General features: G+C 38.2%; 1 protein-coding gene across 1 annotated transcript in view; it reads right to left on the bottom strand.

Moving 5' to 3' along the window:
- Positions 1-25,318, bottom strand: part of pkd1a (polycystic kidney disease 1a) — an 89,855-nt gene that overhangs the window by 40,287 nt on the left and 24,250 nt on the right. Inside the window, exons 7-16 of the mRNA XM_084099658.1 lie at positions 23,911-24,304; positions 21,784-21,961; positions 14,344-14,558; positions 10,783-10,904; positions 9,745-9,886; positions 6,351-6,628; positions 4,625-5,389; positions 3,019-3,150; positions 2,753-2,928; positions 46-161 (exon numbers count right to left, since the gene is read on the bottom strand). Coding sequence (XP_083955784.1) covers positions 46-161; positions 2,753-2,928; positions 3,019-3,150; positions 4,625-5,389; positions 6,351-6,628; positions 9,745-9,886; positions 10,783-10,904; positions 14,344-14,558; positions 21,784-21,961; positions 23,911-24,304 — 2,518 coding nt within the window. The remainder of the gene's footprint in view (positions 1-45; positions 162-2,752; positions 2,929-3,018; positions 3,151-4,624; positions 5,390-6,350; positions 6,629-9,744; positions 9,887-10,782; positions 10,905-14,343; positions 14,559-21,783; positions 21,962-23,910; positions 24,305-25,318) is intronic.

Genomic DNA, 25,318 nt, shown 5'->3' with positions numbered 1-25,318 from the left:
GTAAAAAATATAATCAATATAAATAAATAATATAAAAGTTTTTACCTGGCTGTGCATAAATATATTCCACATGGTCATCAATCACCACCTGGTTACTGGAGGAGTTTTCGTAAGGAGGCTTAAACTGATGTGTATGGTTTCCTCCATCTCCAAACCACCACCTGTGACACATAAAACCATCAAAACATTACATCACAAACAAACACACTTGATGCCTGATTTACATGCACTATTTTAAAACACGCTTCACTTAATCAGTTTCTCACAATGTAGAGAGTGGTTTAATCTTTGGGAATGTTACACTGTTAACCTGCCAAATCTTAAGACCTGTTTACTGCTGGTATTAAGATGTGTTTTGGTCGATCGGATCACAAGTAGACGAGGGAAACGCATTCACGTTCACACCTGGTGTTTTAACCGGTCTCTTTTATCCACTTTCAGCCACTTCTGTCCTGATTTCTTCGAGGGGAGGGTCTATGGGCGGGGAAATGTGTGTGTTTTTTCAGATCTTTCGATCTAATGTATGAAATAAGCTCAAGCTATTAACATATGAACGCGACCGGAGAGACAGAAAAACACACGGAGATCATCAGCTTTAGTTTCTGCTCTGACAGCCACAAGATCAGCCGAACGCTGTGAGTGTGTGTTAGAAATCAGGAATGGAGAGAGAACGTTGTGCTTGATACGTTTTTCATCTTCAAACCAAACTTGGGTCAAAGTTTCAATCCCGGTCTGGCTAGAGCTCTTCCCATAATGTTCACGCATTAGATCAGTAGACAGAGAGAAGACGGTGTTTTGTGGCTGTTTGAACACGTTCGACCACATGAAAAGCGAAAGCAATCCGGTTGAATGCTTTTTCAACTTCCTCTGTAAGTGATCGAAAGTGGACGAGCTCAAAACGCTTTAAACCCCGTTTACACCTGGATTTAGTGTCGTCCACTTGTGATCCAATTGACCAAAACGCATCTTAATACCAGGTGTAAACAGGGCCTTGAAGTCAACGTGAAACCGGCAACCCATTTTACTTATGCGATGTGACAAGATATTCAATATAGAAAAAAGACAGGGCTTGATGGACAGTGGTTGGGGAAGAGTTGAAAAAAAAAAGTCACTGCATTTTTACATTACCGGCTGTTTTTCCTTTCGAATAATGACACACTGTGCACACTAAGACCAGGAACATGTATTCAAAAAGTAAACTGTTGGTTTTAAAGAAAGTTACTGCAGTATAAAAAGGGGACTACTGGATGGGGGAAAAGCCAACTTTAAGTCTCTTTTGGTGCCTCGGGAATGTGCAAGAGCAAGGTGGCAGGTCTGTTTTGAAGATATTTTTAGCTGTAGAGAATAAAAGCACTGTCTTCTGCAATCTGGCTGTCTGACTCATCGCTGCGGGAGGGAGCGGTGGAGCTGCTGTTGAATCATCGGCTCAGTTCCCGGCTATACACCTTCATCTCTCACTCCATCTTATGCCCAAATTCTCCATGGAAGGGGAACCCAAAGGAGAATCAGGTATCACGATTGACTGAACAAGCCGAGGGCTGAACTCCAGAGATACTGAGCAGGCAAGATAAAAGAGTCGGGAAGAAACCAGACTACAGTACTTGTCTGAAAGACTTTTTTTTTGGACAATAAATAGAGAAATCCATGAAATAAATAAATAAAGCAGACATCTGCAGTGGCGCGCAGCAGGCTTCTGGGGGATGGAATGGAAAGTTTGGGAATCTTTCTATGCTCGGCGTTGAAGGGAAAATTCTTGTCAGCATTTTGCGCTAACCACAGACTGTAAATCTAGAGAAAAGTGCCATTAAAGGGGAGCAGGCTGGGAGTGTGTGAAGCGGTGGAAGCCATGGAGAAGATAAAAAAAAAAAGAGTGTGTGCAGACCGAGTACATTAAACAGTCCTGGGATGTGAATGTAGAAAGCATTCTAAGAACAGAGTTATTCAAAGAGAGCATTCACAACCCATTTTACTTCCATTATGTGGCATATTTCAAAGAGAAACATATGAAAGCTTGTTCCCGCCACAGAATAAAAAAATAAATAAAAAAAAGTAATTGCGACTTTTTATCTTACAATTCTGACTTTCTTTCTCACAATTGCAAGTTTACATCTCACAATTCTGACTTTTTATCTCAGAATTGTGATATAAAGTCACAATTGCGAGTTATAAAGTCAGAATTGCGTGATATAAAGTCGCAATTGCATGTTATAAAGTCAGAATTGCATGATATAAAGTCAGAATTGTGTTATAAGGTCAGAATTGCATGATACAAAGTCGCAACCGTGTGTTATAAAGTTTTGTGAGATATAAACTCCTTACAATTGGACTTTATAACTTGCAATAAAGTCAGAAAAGAGAAAAGATGTCAGAATTGTGAGATGTAAACTCGCAATTGAGAGATAAAAAGTTGCAATTATCTTTTAAAATGTTTTATTCTGTGGCGGAAACAAGCTTCCATAGAAACATGATATTCAATAAGAAAAAAAATGCATGAAAGCACTTGATTTTATCCGTCAGGGAAACTGGTCGTTTCATCTCAAAGTATCCCAATGTTAGGACTTCTTAATCCAAGAATAATTTGCTATTATTGCTATATTCTTTATGACTGGCATTAAATTACTGCATTACCGTATTTTAAAGAAACTGCATTACACAGTTTAACCCTAATTTAAATGGCTAAGCTTTCTGCTGAAGTCTTTGGACCTCGAATTTTTAATTCGACCAATCAGAGCTTCACTGTAACAGAACATACCAGAAGGTGACGTTCACCGCCATGTCTATCTTCACAGATGCAGAGAGGTTCAGGGACAAACCCTGCTGCACGATTTTGGGGACTCCGTGGACGACGGGGACAGTCATCGGGTTCATGCGGTCCACCGTCACGTTGAAGAGTTCGGTCAGCATGCTAACCTGGTTCATAGCCGTTACCTTGGAGACAAGAGATGGGTCAGTTCCTGAGCTGATGGAGTCAGTGTGGCTTTTACACAAACTGCACTGAGTTCAATGAAAACCAGTCACCGTGAGTTTGTAAACTGCTGCATTCTGGTAGATGATGTTTAAATTGCTGTTGTAGTATGTGAAGTATGGTTTATCATCCACTGTCCATCTGAAGGACGGGTCCGTACCTCCCTCCACAGACGCCACGTAACTCTGAAACGCAAGACGGAGAGGAAGAGGGAAGCAAATAAGACGACGAAAAAGACGACATTAAAGAGAAAGGTCAGGGCTGTAACAAAGGCGACATGGTGGATGAAGAACAGCATTAAACCTTCAGACCCGCTTCTCTCTCACAGACATCTTTTATGGACAAACATAAAATATAAGCAATAAATACTCTATTCTTGGACAGTAAGGCCTGGTTTCACAGACAGGGTTTAGATAAAGCCAGGATTAGGCCTTAGTTCAATTAGGACATTTAAGTAGTTGTTATAAACTTGCCTTACAAAACAATGACACTGACATATTTTAAGTTATGCATTTTAGTCTGTGACTAGCTTAAGCCTTGTCTGTGAAGCCGGAGTAGGTGTTTAGAAACCAGTTTAATCCAGTTTAATCCAATTTAAGTGGTTTTTAAAATATTAACAATGATACACAGTCCTAGGACAGCAGATGTTTAGAAGGTAAAGCCATGTTGATAAATGGTTTAAACTAGCCTAAGGTGGTTAGCTGGTCTACTTTAATGGTTTTCGATGGGTTTTGGGCACTTGTCAGGGTAGGAAACTAGTTTAAACCCCGTGTTGCTCTTCGAGTGTCGGTCAAAAATTACAGAAATTAATTACAATACAATTACAGAATTTTTTTTTATTTCAATGAAATTAATGTATTATATTTTAGTTTGATAATGTTTTTTATTTAATATTTTGTATTTTTAGGGGATTTTATGGTACTAAATTATATTTACGCTGTATTTATAATTCATTTATTCACTTTTTGAGCAAATGAATGCTTGTATGCTTTAGAGCACAGACTTAAGTTTGATCTCTATTCAAAGACGACATTTGGCAGATTATTGCTGAAGTGAAAAACGTTTTAGTGAACTTTAAAAAAGTTTTAAATTTTTATATGAAATATATATTTTCAAAAACATGTTTTACTCTAAAACCGTGAGGAAATCAAAGCCATCAATCTAAACAAGTTGTGTTCAAAATTTGAGCCTGATATCTCAAAAAATGAGCTTTCAGTAAGATTTTGTTCGGCTGCAGTACCAAAAGTTTCCACTAGGTGAAATTCGTCTCCCATTAATTTCCAATGCGCTTATTTTTGACCGTGAGGAGCACAAGTGTGACTATTTTTTTCAGGACCATTTAACCTGTTTGAATCATGGCCAGGATTTTTTTGTGTGTTCACAAATAGCAAGTGCCAAAACCTTTACCAAGTTTCGTACAATTCCGATGAAAAAAAAAAAAAAAATGTATGTAATATTTTTCAGTGAAGAGCAAACCTAGAAAAGAAAACCAGATCTTTAGAAGGTAAAGTCATGCTGACAAATGGCTTAAACCAGCCTAAGGTGCCTATCTGGTCTCCTTTGAGGGTTTCTAGTGCTGGGTAACCAGTTTAACCCAGCCTAAAACCAACAAACCCCCTGGTTTAAGTGGGTTTCCTCAGAAGGGAGGACGTCACGTACCACTATGGACTCCATGAGGACTCTGTGCGCAGGATGCGGTTGGACAACCAGGCCCCGGAGTGGCTCTTGCACCCTCGCCTCAATTTGTAGCGATGCTTCAGTAACTTCGCTCTTGACACGAAGCATTACGGTGGTCTGTCCCGGCGTGGACCCGAGCTGGAGGTCGACCCATGCGAACATGGTGTCGTTGTACGGGCCGGGCCTTCTGCATTCGGCCACTTTCGCCACCAGGTCCTGGGGACACGAGCTGTGAAAAGCTACGGTCGTGTTGCTGCCCTCCCGCTCAATAAAGGCATCGTGCTGCGAGCGGACCGTCACGAGAATCCACGTCTGATTGGGGAGGAAGTACACCGTCCCGCTGTGATTAATCGGATGGATCACGGTGGGCGCCAGTGGTGGGACGACTTGAATCGGACAAGATGCAGTGACGGGAAAGTCCTCATCATTGGACGTCACTTCCAAACTGTATTCGCCAGACTGAGGGAGTCCAGAACGGAGGAAGGGACCCTGCAGCTTGGTCTCGTTCTGTCCCACGTACAACACCCTTATCTGACAAACCACGCCCTCCTCCCAACTTCCCTCAGCATCCGCTTGCAGCGTCTCATTAGCATCCCACCAATCAGAGCGGTTCTGGATGAGCACGCTCTGCTTCCATGGGGAAGAGGGTTCGGAGGAGCACTGGAGGAGGCCTGATGGCCCGGCGTCGTGCTGAAGGCCGATGAAGTCCCCAGGGGAAACCAGCAGGTCCTCGAACTCCTCCTGGACCTGAGGGAGAGCAGGGCAGAAAGTGAGAGGGGATGAAACCTGTCCACTTGTATCAAGATATGCTGTTGCTGCTTCTCTAAATGTATAATCTTTTTTACTGAGGGTCATTATCAGAGATAGTTGTGAAGCTCGAGCGTGCTGCACTTGTGCTCTATGAAACCTGTCAAGAACACGTCTATATTTCACACTATAAATCAAAAGGAACAAAAAATTATATTTTGCCTAAAGAAATCAAAGCCTATTTTAAGAACCATTTTGGATGATTTTTTTCTGCATTGTGATGTCATTTGTTTCCAATGATTTTTAAATGATTTCCACAATTTCCATTGTTCTCAATGATTATTAATACAAATGTTTTATACAGTTTTTTTATATACAAAAGTGTTTTTAGATTAAAATTAGCATACTAAACACAGCACAAAAATAACACCAAATACACACACTACTGTTCAAAAGTTTGGGGTCGGTATGATTTTGTTCATATTTTTGAAAGAAGTATCTTCTGCTCACCAAAGCTGCATTTATTTGATCAAAATGATTATGAAATATTATTACAATTTAAAATAACTTTTTTTTTAATGAAATATATGTGTTAAAATGTAATGTATTCTTGTGATTTGGTTTTGGTTTTGAGTAATGATGCTGAATTTTCAGCATCATTACTCCAGTCTTCAGTGTCACATGATCCTTCAGAAATCATTCTAATATGATGATTTGATGCTCAAGGAACATTTATGAATATTATCAAAGTTGAAAACAGTTGTTTATATTTTTTTGTGGAAACCGTGATACAATAAATTCCTAAAATAGACTTTTTTTTCTTTACACAAAATAAAATATTGTTTGTTTGAGAAACAATTCAAATATGGTCTTGACAGTTTTCATGAAGTTACGATTTTAGAGGCAGTTCAGTCTGGTTTTTATTAGGTGCAGTTCCAGGTTTTCACTGGGTCAAACTCACCAGGATGTTGGAGGGAGGTCCGGCCGGCAGGGTGACCTGCACCTCCCCGACCAGGCTGTAATCGGGGTACTGAGTGCCCGCCGGCAGAGGACTGACACCAGAACAGTTGACACAAGCCCCAGGATGGCACGGGCTGGACAGTGGCAGACACTGCTCAGCGTACGGACAGTACTGGCGTCCCGCTGGGCACGATGTGGGCTCGGCTCGGGCGGATGTGTCATTGATCCACTCATCCGGGGCCTGGCAAACAGTGATGGGGGCGCAGAGGTCACCGCATCCTGCAACAGAAGTCCATACAAATCAATATATCATTACAAAAAAACATGTACACTGTTAAAGAAAAAAAATTCTTTGCTGCCTTAAATTTTTAATCAACTTGGATGTTCAAGTCATTCCAACTTAAATTACATTAACTTATAAAAAAGTTGAAAATTGCTTAACTTATTTTGACAAGTTTAAGCAATGTAAAACATATGTTATCATAACTTATTGATCATATATTTTTTTGCAGCGTACATATAATTCACAGAGCAATATTTGTTGTATTAAGGTTTACTTGGCTGTTTTGCTATATATATATATATAATGTAAAATATATATGCATAATATATATGCATAATAAACATATATGCATTTAAATATATGAACCTTTCTTACTTAATAAATCGATCTTATCTAATAAGTTTAAATCAACTAACAGTAAATGTCGAAGGTCCGGTAATGTTTAATTAAAACTGTCAACAATAATGCAATTGTTGTTACTATATTTGTATTAAAAATATGAGTAGAAAATGTATTAAAATAACAGAATCTCAGATTACCGTACTTTTCTTTGCAGATAATAAATCCGTAATGCTGCATGTAAACCTTCACACATTTTAGATATAAATAAGTTGGTAATACACCAAATTTTTGTTTGTCAGTTTTTTGCAGAGTAAGCAAACCAACTGTGATCCTGTAAATATAAAAATATGGTTCATGTATCTTAGATTTCATTGTTAAATTATTAAGAAATAAAGCATCTTCACTGAACTAATGAACTTTCAGCGTGTTGAAATGTGTCTGGAGGCTGATTGTTGGTTTGCAAACACGTTCAACACAAAGAAATGATCTTGACTGGCGGTAGAAAACGAACTCCGGTCCGCTGAGAACAATCTCCACATCTGATTTCATTTAAAAGTAAAATTATGAACTACTCTGGTCTACTAATAGCTTGCAGAGCTGCTTGTGCATGTATTTGTTTGCTCGTTTGTTTATCTCAGAGCTCCGTCTGCCAGTCTGTTCTTGCACGGCAAATGGCCAAGTCATCAAACAAGCCTGTTACCATGACGATGGGCATCCGAAGATAACGTCAATTTACAGAGGGAAACATTGTGCATAAACACTCAGGACTCCTGAAGGAAAGTCACATGATGGCTGTGTGAGGAAAATAACTAAATCTGAGTCTATTTAGGAGCTGTGAATATTTTAACACGTTTCGCTTGATGCAAGTTATGATGTAAATGATGATGGTAACAGTTTACAATATGGATGGATAGAATGATGGATGGATGAATGGATAGATAGAACGATGGAAGGATGGATAGACAGAATGATGGATGATAGAATGATGGATGGATGGATAGAATGATGGTTGGATGGATGGACCGACCGATGGATGGATAGATAGATAGAACAATGGATGGATGGATGGATAGAACAATGGATGGATGGATAGAACGGTTGATGGATGGATGGATGAATGGATGGATGAATAGACAGAACGATGGATGGATGGATAGACAGAACGATGGATGATAGAATAATGGATGGATGGATAGAACAATTGATGGATGAATGGATGGATGGATGGATGGATGAATAGACAGAACAATGGATGAATGGATAGACAGAACGATGGGTGGATGGATAGATAGAACAATGGATGGATGGATTATGGATGGATGGATAGAACGATTGATAAATGGATGGATGAATAGATAGAACGATGGATGGATGGATGGATATATGGATTATGGATGGATGGACCGACCGATGGATGGATAGAACGATGATGGATAGATAGATAGATAGAACAATGGATGGATGGATGGATAGATAGAACAATGGATGGATGGATGGATATATAGAACAATGGATGGATGGATAGAATGATTGATGGATGGATGGATGGATGGATGGATAGACAGAACGATGGATGATAGAATAATGGATGGATGGATAGAACAATTGATGGATGAATGGATGGATGGATGAATAGACAGAACAATGGATGAATGGATAGACAGAACGAACGATGGATGGATGGATGGAACAATGGATGGATGGATAGAATGATGGATTATGGATGGATGGTCCGACCAATGGATGGATAGAACGATGGATGGATAGATAGATAGAACAATGGATGGATGGATGGACAGATAGAACAATGGATGGATGGATAGAACGATTGATGGATGGATGGATGGATGGATGAATAGACAGAACGATGGATGGATGGATAGAATGATGGATGATAGAATAATGGATGGATGGATAGAACAATTTATGGATGAATGGATGGATGGATGAATAGACAGAACAATGGATGAATGGATAGACAGAACGATGGATGGATGGATAGATAGAACAATGGATGGATGGATGATGGATGGATAGAACGACTGATAAATGGATGGATGAATAGATAGAATGATGGATGGATGGATTATGGATGGATGGACCGACCGATGGATGGATAGAACGATGGATAGATGGATTATGGATGGATGGACCGACCGATGGATGGATAGAACGATGGATAGATAGATAGATAGATAATCTCTCTGTCTTGTCACGGGATCCCCTGAAGTTTTCTCTTTTCTTTTCTTTTAGCTGCCGCTCAACTCTTGGTGTTGGATGGATTGATGCGTGTCATTCTTCTGCTCATGTTGTATTGATCAGGAGGAACAGCAGAGGCTTCTGGGTAACGGCTCAGACAGTGACCTTGATGACTGTGATCAGTCAGACCCAGCAGAACAGCATCTCTCTCTCTCTCTCTCTCTCTCTCTCTCTCTGGAATATCTGGAATATCTCCAGATTATATAAATTTATGAATATGAATCTAGTGTCTGTTTCAGAGGGTTGGAAGTGTGAGAGGTGAATGTGCAGCAGAAACGAAGCCGAAGCAGAAAGATAAATCTGAATATGAATAGAAAGAATATTCAGAAATATAAATATATTTTAAATAAAATATACACCTATCTTAAATCTTAAAAGAAGAAGAGGCTTTCAAAAACAAAACAACCCCAAACTTTAGAACGGTAGTGCGTTAATTTAGATGAAGTTAGCGTGAGTGTGTGGGTGTAAGAGAGAGTGAGGGAGTGTGCGTGTGTGAGAGTGTGTGTTTTACCTGGCAGCAGCAGCAATCTCTGGCACTGCGGTCTGTACACCTGAAGCCTCAGCAGAGTGTCTGCGCTCAGAGAGTGTGTGTTCAGATCCACAGACGACAGGCGTCCAGTGTTCAGGAAACTCATTCCAGGGAACAGCAGCAGCTGCAACACACACACACACACACACACACACACACACAGACAGACAGACAGACAGACAGACACAGACACACACACACACACCAACATCAGCAAAACCAGAGCTCACTTATAAATCACCACAATCTTTCCCCAATATGGTGTGTTTTTCTGTACGGAAGTGAAAGAAAGCTATCATTAAAACAAAAACATATATACATTAATTATTCTATATATTCTATATAGAAAAAAAATCTGCAGTCATCACGAAAACTGAAATGACATGACAATCACTCAGAGTCAAATCTCACATCATGGGACTCATAGTGTATGACTCGTTTCTATGGCAACATTAATAGCAGGAAGTGCAGTTGTTATTGATGGAAGTGAAATACTTCACTCATTCTCCTGTAAAACACTGAACAGATTTATTTATATTTATTCATATATAATTATTTATTTGTTTTTTACAACACAATATACAAACAATATAATCAATGCATGTTTAATTAAAATAAAGTTAATTTCAATAAATAAATAAATAAAGTTTGTTTATATTTATTTATTATTTATGTATATTTATTCATTTTTATAATTATTTATTTATCATTTATAATTATTTATTTCTTCTATTTTACAACAAGAGATATAAACAATATACAAATAGGCTTCTTACAATCTTACAATAAAAACTATATAAGATCTTTCATTGAATGCCTATAATTATTTTGTGTGTGTGTGAGAATGTGTGTGTGTGTGTGTGTGTGTGTGTGTATGTGTGTGTGTGTGTGAGACTGTTTGTGAGAGTGTGTGTGTGAGTGAGTGAGTGAGTGAGTGAGTGAGTGAGTGAGTGAGTGAGTGAGTGTGTGTGTGTGTGTGTGTGTGTGTGTGTGTGTGTGTGTGTGTGTGTGTGTGTTTACCTCTACGCTCTTGGCGGGTTTGTTGAGCACAGATGTGTGTGTCGCTGTGGGGCTCCTCAGAGGACTGTGTGTGTTGAACACAGCGGTTCCCACCGTAAAGACGCCAGCATCAGGAACACGCACTGCAGAGAAACACTGATGTTCAGCTGCAAACTCAACTGAAAACACATTCAGACTCTAAACACGTCTGTCGTATCAGCACTCGTTCATCAAATTAATGCGTTTTCTCAATAAGGCAGAGCCGAGCACACAAACACACACACCTGCCTGCAGTGTCACTGACTGAATCAGTCTGACTGCCACTTGATTCGGTGTGTGTGTTTTGATCTTTCTACGCTTCATGATTCTATGAGGTGTTCAATACATCTTATTTTGAAAAATGAAAAGAAAAAGAGCTGAACATCACTCAGCCAGAAGCTTGAGAGGGAGAGAATAATGAGTTAAGCTCAACTGAAGCTCATACGTCTCATTCAAAGAGTGCACTTCACTGTTTAGTGACCTTGTTATTTGGGGATTTCAGATTAGAATTTTATTGCTTTTTCATTCTCAGTGGAAATTCTAAAAGATGTTCAAATGAAACATGATTTGCATCATTCTGTATAACTTTGAGTGAAGTGATCAGTGATTGGAGCAGGTCAAATCCCTTGTCCAATCAAATTGTAGCATGAACAACTGGTTTATTTTTTACCTGCTCAGTGAAAATGTAAGTTGCATGCCAATTCACACACTTCTGCTATACACTAAAGAGTGAAAACATTTTTCACACCAAAAAAAAAGGTCATTCTGAGTAATTGCAGAGAAACATTTATCTCCTTCAACTGCTTATCAGGGCTCTAAATTCAATTGAAAGGGTCTTGTGTGCATTGTGTGAAATATGTTTATTTAGACTTCGCTTCTCTCTAGCGCGACATCGTTTCTCACAACTTCATTTCTCACTAGCGCGACTTCATTTCTCACTAGCGCGACTTCATTTCTCACTAGCGCGACTTCATTTCTCACTAGCGCGACTTCATTTCTCACTAGCGCGACTTCATTGGGACTTCGTTTCTCTCTAGCGCGACATCGTTTCTCACAACTTCATTTCTCACTAGTGCGACTTCATTTCTCACTAGTGCGACTTCATTTCTCACTAGCGCGACTTCATTGGGACTTCGTTTCTCACTAGCGGGACTTTGTTTCTCACTAGCGGGACTTCGTTTCTCACAACTTCATTTCTCACTAGTGCGACTTCATTTCTCACTAGCGCGACTTCATTTCTCACTAGTGCGACTTCATTTCTCACTAGCGGGACTTCGTTTCTCACTAGCGGGACTTCGTTTCTCACTAACGCAACTTCGTTTCTCACAACTTCATTTCTCACTAGTGCGACTTCATTTCTGACTAGTGCGACTTCATTTCTCACTAGTGCGACTTCATTTCTCACTAGTGCGACTTCATTTCTCACTAGTGCGACTTCATTTCTCACTAGCGGGACTTCATTTCTCACTAGCGCGACTTCATTTCTCACTAGCGCGACTTCGTTTCTCACTAACGCAACTTCGTTTCTCACAACTTCATTTCTCACTAGTGCGACTTCATTTCTCACTAGCGCGACTTCATTTCTCACTAGCGCGACTTCATTTCTCACTAGCGGGACTTCGTTTCTCACTAGCGGGACTTCGTTTCTCACTAACGCAACTTCGTTTCTCACAACTTCATTTCTCACTAGTGCGACTTCATTTCTCACTAGTGCGACTTCATTTCTCACTAGTGCGACTTCATTTCTCACTAGTGCGACTTCGTTTCTCACTAGCGGGACTTCGTTTCTCACTAGCGGGACTTCGTTTCTCACTAGCGGGACTTCGTTTCTCACTAACGCGACTTCGTTTCTCACTAGCGCCACTTCGTTTCTCACTAACGCAACTTCGTTTCTCACAACTTCATTTCTCACTAGTGCGACTTCATTTCTCACTAGCGCGACTTCATTTCTCACTAGCGCGACTTCATTTCTCACTAGCGCGACTTCATTTCTCACTAGCGGGACTTCGTTTCTCACTAACGCAACTTCGTTTCTCACAACTTCATTTCTCACTAGTGCGACTTCATTTCTCACTAGTGCGACTTCATTTCTCACTAGCGGGACTTCGTTTCTCACTAGCGGGACTTCGTTTCTCACTAACGCGACTTAATTTCTCACTAGCGCGACTTCGTTTCTCACTAACGCAACTTCGTTTCTCACAACTTAATTTCTCACTAGTGCGACTTCATTTCTCACTAGCGCGACTTCATTTCTCACTAGCGGGACTTCGTTTCTCACTAACGCAACTTCGTTTCTCACAACTTCATTTCTCACTAGTGAGACTTCATTTCTCACTAGCACAACTTCGTTTCTCACTGCGTGACTTAGTTTCTCACGACTTCATTTCTCATTAGCGCGGTTTCGTTTCTCACTAGCGCGACTTCGTTACTTACAAGCGCGGCTTCGTTTCTCACTAGCACGACTTCGTTACTTACAAGCGCGGCTTCGTTTCTAACTAGCGCGACTTCGTTACTTACAAGCGCGGCTTCGTTTCTCACTAGCGCGGCTTCGTTTCTCACGACTTAATTTCACACTATCATGGTTTAGTTTCTCACTAGCGCAACTTCGTTTCTCACGACTTCATTTCTCACTAGCGTGGTTTCGTTTCTCACTAGCATGACTTTGTTACTTACAAGCGCGGCTTCATTTCTCACTAACGCGACTTTGTTTATCATTAGCGCAGCTTCATTTCTCACTAGTGCGACTTCGTTTCTTACAAGTGTTGCTTCAATTCTCACTAACGCAGCTTCACTTCTCACTAGCGCGACTTCGTTTCTCACTACCACGACTTCGTTTCTCATGACTTAATTTCTCACTAGCGTGGTTTCGTTTCTCACTTGCATGACTTCGTTACTTACAAGCGCGGCTTCGTTTCTCACTAGCACAGCTTCGTTTATCATTAACGCAGCTTCATTTCTCACTAGCGCGACTTCGTTTCTTACAAGTGCGGCTTCATTTCTCACTAGCGCAACTTCACTTCTCACTAGCGTGGTTTCGTTTCTCACTAGTGCGACTTCATTACTTACAAGCGCGGCTTCATTTCTCACTAGCGCAACTTCGTTTCTCACTAGCGCAGCTTCGTTTATCATTAGCGCAGCTTCGTTTTTCACTAGCGCGACTTCGTTTCTTACAAGCGTGGCTTCATTTCTCACTAGTGCAGCTTCACTTCTCACTAGCGCGACTTCATTTCTCACTATTGTGAGTGACTATTTCTCACAAATGCAACTTTATATCTCGCAATTCTAACATTTTTTCCTCACAATTGAGACTTTATTTTTGTACCAAAAATGTGATTAAGAACTAGTGCAAATGTCACTCATCTTCCATATTGCAAGGGGTTGTGGGCAATATAAAGCATGCGCAGATGCACAAACTGGCACATTTTTTTAATGTATGATGCACCAATTAAAATGATGTGTACTATAAAGTAAGGATAGTATGCAAACTGGGATGCAGCAGCAGCAGATTTTATGTGATCCAGTGTGTTGCTACGGGACGTTTACCTTGCCGTGTGAACTGGCAGACAAAAGCTCGTTTGGCGGTGCAGGAGTGTGAGCTGGGCTGGCCGCTGGCATCCAGTGACACACACACATTTCCAGGCTGCAGAGTGGCCCGGTCCCTCGAGCCCTCATCCCCTGACCTGACCTCAGAACCGTCCACCCAGCGCAGGACTCGTGGAGAATACTGATCACTCAAACCCAACCACACGCCACGCTCGCTGAAACACACAGAAACACAAACAGCATCATCACTAATGAGATCCAATACGAGGTGTTTCTGGACCCTAATAGAAAAAGCTCATTTATATCGTATTGCTGTTAATGGTTCTGTTTATGTAAAGCTTAATTAAAAATAATAATAAAAAAAAAAAACACACATTCCTTCTGTTTTCCACAGGTTCAGAAAGACATGAATAAATGATGACAGAATTATCACTCTAGGCTGAACTATTGTTTTTGCTCTCCATTTAATCTCATTACCAACCTGGAGTAGCGACTGAGATTTTAAAGAGATGTCATTTGTAATTTTTCTTTCCTACGAGCTTCCCGTTGGAAACAAACGCACACAGGAAGTTAATGCAAGGCGAATGCGCTCTGAATGTTTTATGCATATCGCGTTCAGAGCTTCAATAACCCTAATAAAGCATCAGCCGAGGGGAATGTGAGGCGCTATTGAACCCGACGGGATGCTGATCATTTTGAAGTTTCATTTGCCTTCAAACAAGACACAAAAACAGCGACGGGAACAGAACCGAACGAGCCATGGTGCAAAAACCACAGAATATATCATCATTTGCAACGAGTCATTTTGATATTTTAGTGCATTTTAGAGCCAGGTTATTACCATTAACTAAAACAGATGTATATGTGTGTGTGTGTGTGTGTGTGTGTATGTATATATATATATATATATATATATATATATATATATATATATATATATATATATATATATTTATATATTTATATATCTATAGTATTATAAAATATACAAATAAAAGATAATTAAACATATTAATAAAACTACAATAGTATATAAATAATAGAGTAGGTTGGTGAGCTTAATAGACTAAACTTTATATAATTTATGTTTGCGTAATCTTACAAAGATTAGTAATTGCCATGCAGATCATTCAGTTTGAGTGTCGAACAGTAAGGCGTGCCGCTGTTATAGTCATTTTTAACTGCGTGACAATTGCATGAACAGATGAAGAGGGAGGGTTTGGTAATCATGGGTCCCAGTGCGACTGTCCCGCCCGGACCGCCGGTAGTAACACCACAGGCCCGATTACGCCACACACACACACACACACGATTATAATGGGCTTGAGCCAACATCTCACATCTGTGAAAACTACAAACAAAAAAGAAAAAAATTGGGAGGGAAAGAGAGGGACAAAATCACAACGCTTTCCGCCAGAAAGGGAACAATAAAAGTGGTCTGTTCACTTATGTGTTCTTACATAAGTCTGTGTGTGTGTGTGTGTGTGTGTGTGTGTGTGTGTGTGTGTGTTATGGGGGTATGTGGTCCATCTGGAGCAGGTTATAGAGATAGAAAACACACTTCCTCCAACACTCATTCTGTCTGTCTGTCTGCAGTTCTGTCTCTCTCTCGATCTGGTTAGTGGAAGCTCTGCCCTCAAATTAATGATGGGTGTGGAACAGAAGACAGGAAACACACACACACACACACACACACACACACACACACACACACTCGCATAGATAAACACACATAAACACACATAACTGGTGTCTCCTCCCTCCTGGAGTCTAATGTATTTCCACAGCTGTGCTTCAGCAGATGTGTAACACCACAGTGTGTGTGTGTGTGTGTGTGTGTGTGTGTGTGTGTGTGTGTGTGTGTGTGTGTGTCTCACACCTGTAAACATTCTATCGTTGAAGAAGAAAGTCACACATATACACAGTTGAGAATTTACTCATGTTTTTAACCTTACACATTTTAGATAAATATTAAAGTCATGAAAAGGCTGCATGACGGTATGGGAATTATGTAGTGAGCAAAACAAATGAAAACTCTGATGTTTTTCTAGATTTCAGCTCTGCTCACTTTGGACATTCATCAATCAACATGAGGTGCATCCTGGGATGCTTTTGAACTCTATGTGGGAGAAACGTGTGTGCTGGACACCTGATGATTTATACATTTATACATAAATAAATACTTAAATGAATAAATGAATGATCCAAATTAAATATTAAATATTTAAATCATTAAATATTTTTTTTACTTAAAAAACAAACAAACAAATAAATAAAGATAATTCTAAATCATCTTTTTAAATAAATAAATAAATTGGTAATAAAAAAAAAAAGATTAAATAGTTAAATGAATGAGTGATTGATCCAAATAATCAAATGATTGTGTGTGTGTGTGTGTGTGTGTGTATATAAAGATCATTTTAAAATAAAATTTAAATGTTATTAATTTTTAAACATTTAAATAAATATCTGTTTAAATATAATAAATATAGTAAATAAATAAAAAATAAATAAAAATCCTACCAAATCATAAAAAAAAAACATTTAAATAAATAAATAAAAATATCTAGGCATATCTGTTTTTTTATGTGTTTTCTTTCTATTTCCTTTGTTCTATCCTTATGCTACTGGGCCACTGCCATTTGTAAAGGAATGTGTTGTTCATTGTTTAAATCCATAAAAATATAAGTTTAAATAAATAAAACGCCACAAAACTAATTTCAGTATTTAAGGTGGAAACAAATTCCGTCAAAACAAATTAAGTATCAAAAACCTTGACTGGAAGTGTGTGTGTGTGTGTGTGTGTGTGTGTGTGTGTGTGTGTGTGTGTGTGTGTGTGTGCATCAGTGCTAGAATATTAAATATTTAGAAACAGAATAAATGAGTGAATATCAGAATAATAAGTTTGAGACTAAGGTGTGATGGCAAAGAAAGCAGTGTGAGGGTTAATTTATCATCATAAGATCACATCAGAGCTAATGCTGTCCTCCAGTCACGTCAGGACGATCGGCTCTACAAGATTAGCACACATGAACACCTCCAGCGGGAAATTCCCTGAGTTCGGGGAGACAATTAAACAAACTAGAGGAAGCAAATCGCTGATAATCAGGCTGTGATTATGAATGCTGTTTGGTTTGAACACATTCAGTGTTCTGCTGATGAATAATAAATATGAAACTCACTAGAACGGACTATCCGTTTAGACCAAACATGTCAAAATAAGCTATTTTTAATGTGACGTTTACAAAGCATTTAGCATGATATAAAACTGGCCTGAAGAAAAGCTGTAGCTCATTCGACATCTAGACAATACAATCATTTCATAATTGATGAACTTTGCAGAATTAACAGTTATTTTCCTGTTGAAACAATCTGTATTGTATAAAGCGCTATATAAATAAACATGACTTGATCAAAGAAACGTAATAGAAATGTTTAGACTTGGTGGTCAGAATTTCTGTCCAAGCAAAAGTAATAAATACTGATTATCTCATGGACATGAACACAGAAAACAAACCATGATTTACAGTTTACATGCTCAGATCTGGGATTGGGTGAATGTCAGTCAGCTCAGAAAAGAAAATGAGCCATCAGCTGATCTCTTGACTCAGGTGCTCAGAGGAAAACCACAACAGAAGAGAGAGAAATGACAAACAAGAGACACAACTTTTCCATTATGTACACGTATTACATTGCATGTCGAGTCAGAGGCCTTGCTCTGCAAAAAATTTATTTAGGGCCCAAGCCCTGAAAGGGCGATATATATATAAATATAGCTGCGAGCAGCGATGGAGGGCCCAAGCCGGTGACACCACCACCCCGGTGCCTTTAGTATAAGCTCGCAGCTATATTTATATATATATAGTTTTTTTGTTTGTTTTTTTGTTTTTTCAGTACGAATACCTAAACATTCAAGGCAAGACACTAGAGCTGGATGGTTTTTCAGATTAATTCGAATTTAATATTTTGCAACGATTATATATATAGTTTTTTTTTTTTTTAAATCGCAGTTTTGAAAAAAATATAAGCAAACATTACAATTAGACATGCTGACGATACACCAAGATAAAAAAAAAGATTTGACACATCGCTAGACCTAAGCGGCACGTTGAAAAAAATGGAAAAAAGGTAATGAGACGCGAGTTGTACAACTTTTAAAGGTAGTGTAGGCAATTTCAGAGAGGCTAGCGATAGCAAGCTAGCTTTGAATAGTTCACCCAAAAATTATTGTTCTGTCATCATTTACTCACCCTCATGTCGTTCCTAACCTTTATGAATTTCTGTCTTTTGTTGAACTCATTTTGAAGAATGTTGAGGTTCCCATTGATTTCCATTGAATGAACAAAAATACAATAGAAGTCAATGGGGACCAAAATGGTTTGCTTTTCAACATTCTTCAAAATATGCAAAGAAAGAAATGCATACAGGTTCAGAAAGACATGAGGGCAGAATTTTCATTTTTGGGTGAACTGTCCCTCTAAGTCTTGTTTTCTGATAAAAAAGAAGTTAAATTTTATGCTTAAAACAAGAAAATATATCTGCCAATGGAGTCAAACAGAAAACACGATTATTTTTCTGACCTTGTTGGCAGATATTTTTTTCTTGTTTTAGGCAAAAACTCACTTAATTTTGATACATTTTTTAAGACTTAATACAAATACTTGCCTCTCAAGTTAATGTACCTTGATTAAGAATGTTTATATATTTCTACAGGAAAACAAGACACATATTGGGTTACACTTTAATTTAAGTTGCCCTTGCTGTTATAGTATAATTAAACATTTAAGTATTGAGTAATACTAATGAACAACATGTACTAAAGGTAAGGTTTCTTTGCGGTAACACTTTATTTTACAGTGTCCTTGTTACATATGTTACATGTACTTACCATAGTAATAACAGTAAATTATGCATAATTACATGAAACTAACCCTCAACCAAATCCTAATCCTACCCTAACCCTAGAGTGAGTACATGTAGTTGCTTAATATGACTCAGTACTTAAATATGTAAATACACTGTAACGATGACACCTTAAAATAAAGTGTAACCTTCTTTGCTTGTAATTATGCATAATTTACTGTTACTATAGTAAGTACATGTAACGGTAACACTAATGCCTCGTTTCCACTGAGCAGTACGGTACGGTACGGGACAGTACGGTACGGTTCGGGTCTGTTAACCATGATCTGGCTAGCGTTTCCACTGCCAACAGTACCCTTACTTGATAGGCGTGGTGTTTCGATCAACGTCATTTTTGCGCGAAGAAGAACATAGTAAACTACAATGGATGACATGCAGCAGATCTTGTTCTTGCTCCTCGACATGTTTGTCACAAGAAGACAAGCGCCGACATTAGGCTTTTCTCAATATCAAGTACGCAAAGTTTGTACTTGCCATGTGCGACTCCTACATGCAAATGGTACAGCGCGTTTTTAAAAGCGTCAACTCAGCTCGCTCTGCTACTCCGGTTATCTCTGTTACTCTGTATGTACATTTTAAGCAACAATAAAACGAAATATGTTATAAAACACCACTCTGCCTCTTTTCGTTTTCATTTAAATAAATTAAACATTATAGGGACACAAATGTGGTTCATGCGCAACGCATATTGATTATTCACTGCACGTTATACGTTATTCTATTTATAACAAAACGAAATTTAAAACACAACCCTAACGTTACCTCTTTTCGTTTAAATAAAAAAAAATTAAACATATTCCAGGCAATATATGCGTTTGTACAAATGTTGCAATAAACATCAGTGATAATCTTGTAATAAAAAAATGACAAGAAACCATATTTCTTTTTGTAAAATTTCAGTTTTATCAATAATAGCCTATATAAAGGCTAAATGCAGCGCTCTAGTCTAACATTACAAGTAAAGTTAAATACAAATAGCCTATAACGTTAATATGAAACTAAACTTAGCCCTCAGCCAAAACGATTGACAGGGAACTCATTATATATTCACGAGAGCAAAGATCGCCCGTTAGGTCTACACAAGACGAATTATATCTCATGTTTAACCACTACCGTCGGAGTAAGCGACGAACGTCAGAAGATTAGCCGAGGAAAGGCTCATCCAGCCGGGAAACATGAGCGCCGAGCCCCGCTGAACGCATGGATCTCACAACCGGGAAAAAAAAAAAAATCATCTTTATAAATAAACCACAGATTTGAGCTTTAAACAACTACATTCTCGCCTGAAAAACTCTTAAAATTACATTTCGTGATACAGTAACAGTAGTATTATATTAAACTGTATATTAAAAAATGGCGCTTCTTATGTTGTCATTCCCCTTGTAGCACGCGCAAGTGACGATTCTCTGTCAACCAATCAACGTCCTGCAGTGAGTCTAGCTCCACCTTTTAGTACCGTTCCACTGTGCTAGGTACCCCAATGGAAGGGTACCTAAAAAGTGGTACGGTACGGTTCGGCATTTTGGTACCATTCACAACTTTTGATAGTGGAAACGCAAATAAATGCGTACCGTTCCGTACCGTACCGTACCGTACTGCTCAGTGGAAACGAGGCATAATATAAGGTCTCATTTGTTAACATTAGTTAATGTATTAGCAATATATTTGTTACAGTATTGTTTCATCTTTGTTAATGTTAGTTCATAAAAATACAAATGAACAATGTTGGATTTTACCAATGCATTAGTAAATGGTGAAATTAACATTAAGATTAATAAATGCTGTAGAAATATTGTTCATTGCTATTTCATGTGATCTCATATTTAACTAATGTTAAAGCTGCAGTCCGTAACGTTTTTGTGTTCAGAATGTACAAAATGTATATAATGAGCGAGTACATCATGAATTCATTTTCCAAAACGTGTGTGTGTGTGTGTATAATCATCTCACACGTCCAGTGTTCTAATGAGACACTTTGTCACATTATAAGACACATTAATTGGTTCTGAATGTTCTGTTCCTGTGAGGAAATCACACGTCTCCAGTCTTTCTCAGCAGGTCGTGAGCTGGGCAGCACTCAGTGACTTTAAAATGCATTTTAAAAAGTCATTTCCCATGGTGCCTTGCTGCTGTTCCAGAGGAAAAAGTCGGGGTCAAAGCAGCAGCACAGCTCTCAATGGAAACAGTCCATTAGCAGCGGAAGTCATTTACCTCAGCATCTTCATGCCATTTCGAGCCGGCTTTGCTATTAAACGGTCAGTGATATAAAAGGTGAAACGTGTCATTTCTGCCGCAGATGGAATTTCAATCAGTTTGGACTGGACATCACAATATTGGCTCATCCAATAGTGTGACTATCGGCGTTCTGACTAAAATCACACAATCAGATCACACGAAAGCCCATCAAGACATACAGAGATAGACGAGGAGTTCCAGAATCTTCTGAAAGGGTTTTGGAATTTAGAATGAAAGCCTGCAGAGGTTTTGTAAAAGCAGAGAGTAGAGTGTGTGACTCACTGTGTGATTCGAGGGGCCAGGAGGTCCCGGACGGATTGGGAATGCACCACTGCGAGCTCCCCTCCACGGGCCGAACAATTCCGACGTGCGTCCGACCAGCTGACTTCTTCCGACACCAAGAGGAAACAGCGGGATGAGTCCGTGTGATGGAGCGCATCTGGCAAACACAGCGGCTCCGCTGGAGGGACAGGACGTTTGACTTTATTAATATTGTTCATAAGCAGTTGCTTAATATAATATAATAGAATGAATAGAAAGCTCAAAAGAACAGCATTTATTTGAAATAGAAATCTTTTCTAATAATATAAACTTGCCAATTTTGATCATTTTAGTGCATCCTTGCTGAATAAAAGTATTGATAAAAAAAATATTTCTGACCCTATACATCTGAACAGTAGCGTAAAATTAAATAGAAAACAATAACACAGAAAATCTGCAAAAATATCTTAAATATCAAAATATCAAAAAAACCTATACAATAAATATATATTGATATATAACTGCATAGGACTGAAAATATGTAAAAATATTAACAGGCATATTAGGAAAATTCACAATTTTGTGAATGCATAAACAACAGCAAATATTAATCATTAAATAACAAATATGCTAAAAATGCTGTAAAAAATTATAAAAATATATCCATGAAGTCCATATCATCAACATATCAATGAGATTTCAGTGCAAAACAACAAAGCCAACAATTCTCTGAACAAAACACTGCTTATTTATTATTAACTATTACTTTTTATGGATTATTAATTGTATGGGTCATTCATTAACCCAAATGAAAAGGCATCTGGGCCATATTTTCTTTAATCTTATGCTATTTCGTTCAAGGTCTTTGAGGATCTCACACATCCTCCCTTCTTTACAAAGTGATGTCGACAACTAACAATATGGGGGAAAAAAATTCTCCCTTTTAAAAGTTGAAAATCCTGCTTATTGTATAAGTTATATTCAGTCCAGAATGTCTCTGCTTCTGTAACCCGCTTTCTTCTCCTCCTGGGATCGGCGCTCTTATCTCTCAAAGCAAACAATGATGGACAGATCTCTGCAGGCCTGATAAACAAACGAGGGGAATCTTCACATGCCATCGCTTACATGCTTTGTGAAAGAGAGGGGATGTTTATGGTCTGATAGATCATGAAAAGCAGGATATTTTAAGAGAGAGAGAGAGAGAGAGAGAGAGAGAGAGTACATGGTCATTTCAAAGCGCGTTATATCTGAGCCGTGCTGATGTGAGAATGTGTCATCAAGATTGTGCCAGTTTGTAGTTCTCCAAAAACAGTGAGCTGCCTATCTAGACAAGACACAAAGCCCGTTTCAAAACACTCAGCCACAGATGAGACACTTTAATATGGCCTTTATGTCTCCTGATAACAATCATAGGGACGAGTATAAAAATAATAGCATTGAAAATAGCAGAGAAATGTTTTTTAATGAATTACACTAAATTTAATACTAATGAAAAGCTAAAAATGTACTATTTTACTCAATATTAAATCTGATTGGTATCATAAATTGTGCTTCTTTAGCTCAAATCAGGCCATTGATTTTTTTTTACTATAATTAATTTTTAATGCTCAATAACATACTAGTGCTGTCAAATCGATTATTCACGATTAATCGCATCTAACAAAAGTTTTTGTTTACATACTGTGTGTGTAGTGTGTATGCATATTGTGTTTACATATATAGTGTGTATATACGGTATATACTCTTACACACATATTTTATACATATATACATATTTATATATATATATAAAATGTGTGTGTGTATGTATACATATATTCATATACATATACTGTATATATAATATATATAAATACAATAATACATGCACACACATATTATATAAACAAAAACAATTCGATTAATCACGATTTGACAGCACTAAATATGATATAATATAATATAATATAATTAATATAATATAATATAATACAATTTCATCAAAGCTACAGTAAAAACAGTAATATTGCAAAATATTATTACAATTTAAAACAACCGTTTTCTATTTGATTATCTGTTAAAATGTAATTTATTCCTGTGATCAAAGCTGAATTTTCAGAATTTTCCCAGCAGGTAAAGGTCTTAAATCAGAGCTCATGTTTCTCGTACCTCTCGCTATCTCTCTCCCATCCTTCTGGATCCTCCAGTCCACGGTTACGCCCACTCCGCCCCAGTTGACCAGAGAAAGCTCCGCCTCCAGGCTCTGATTGGCCACTACGAGTGAAGGGCAGCGGAGCTCGAGTCGAGGCGGCAGATCCACACTCACGTTCCCCTGAGCCACGATCTCCTGGTGACCCGCTGAGAGACTCACTTGAGCCTGGTAGAGTCCCGGGAGCCCGTACTTATGCCTCGCCGTGGTGTTGGGCGTTGAGCTGTTGACCCGGGGTGAAAGGTCACCGAAGTCCCATGAGAAAGAGGCAGGGAAGACGGAGGAGGCGACAGACAGGACGGCCTCCGAATGAACGGACACGCGACGGGAAGGAAGAGAGGCGGAGAAATTCACCTGTGGGAGGAGAACGTGTTCAAATTATTATGACACTTACAATATCGTAAATCGCAGTAAAATACAGTAAAAACAGTAATATTGTGATTTAAAATAGCTGTTTTCTATGTGTTAAAACATGTTACAAAGTAATTTATTCCTGTGATGAAAGCTGAATTTTCAGCATCATTACTCCAGTCTTCAGTGTCACATGATCCTTCAGAAATCACTCTAATATGATGATTTGATGCTCAAGAAACATTTATGATTATTATCAATGTTGAAAACAGTTAAACTGCTTCATATTTTTATGGAAACTGTGATATATTTTAACTGTGATATAAGTTCAAAAGAACAGCATTTATTTCAAATCTTTTGTAACATTATAATGTCTTTAGTTACTTGATCAATTTAATGCATCCTTGCTGAATAAAATTATTAATTTCTCAAAAATAAATCTTACTAACCCTAATTTTTTGAGTGATTCAGAGATTCAATGTCTTTATGAAAATGTTCTTTATAACGAACAAATTTTAATTGTTCGTTGCTGTGCGCAACCCTTAAGAACATCACAATAAAAAGGTTTAATTTGTATTATTATTAAGTTTTTTTCCTAATGTAACCAGTTCTGAATAAGAACCAGTTCTCAATTTCCAAACCTAGCACTAGGGATGGTAAAGTATTATTATTAAATATTTTTAGCACAAAATATTTTAGTGTGGCAGTACTGGAGCTACAATGTCAAAAAAGCGTTGATATATTACCCCCAAAAAAGCATGCATGGCTATATACTTTAAAAATCCTCCGGAAAAAAGTACAGCATCCAGGTATTTTTGATGCAATATTTTTAATGCACTATGATATGGGACGCATTACTCCTAATCTGAGACAATATTGAAAATGTATAGTAAGTGAATTTGGATCAAAGACTTTAGATATACCAATACAGTGCACTCATATTACTTATGAATGGGAGAAAGTGCAACTTTATTTTCGTTGAAATATTGCATTGGCGTAAAAAAATGTTTTACGTTA

The sequence above is a fragment of the Abramis brama genome (assembly GCF_963993115.1).
Source record: "Abramis brama genome assembly, chromosome: 2".
NCBI classification, from domain to species: Eukaryota; Metazoa; Chordata; class Actinopteri; order Cypriniformes; family Leuciscidae; genus Abramis; species Abramis brama.
This window is presented reverse-complemented; position numbering and strand designations above follow the sequence as displayed.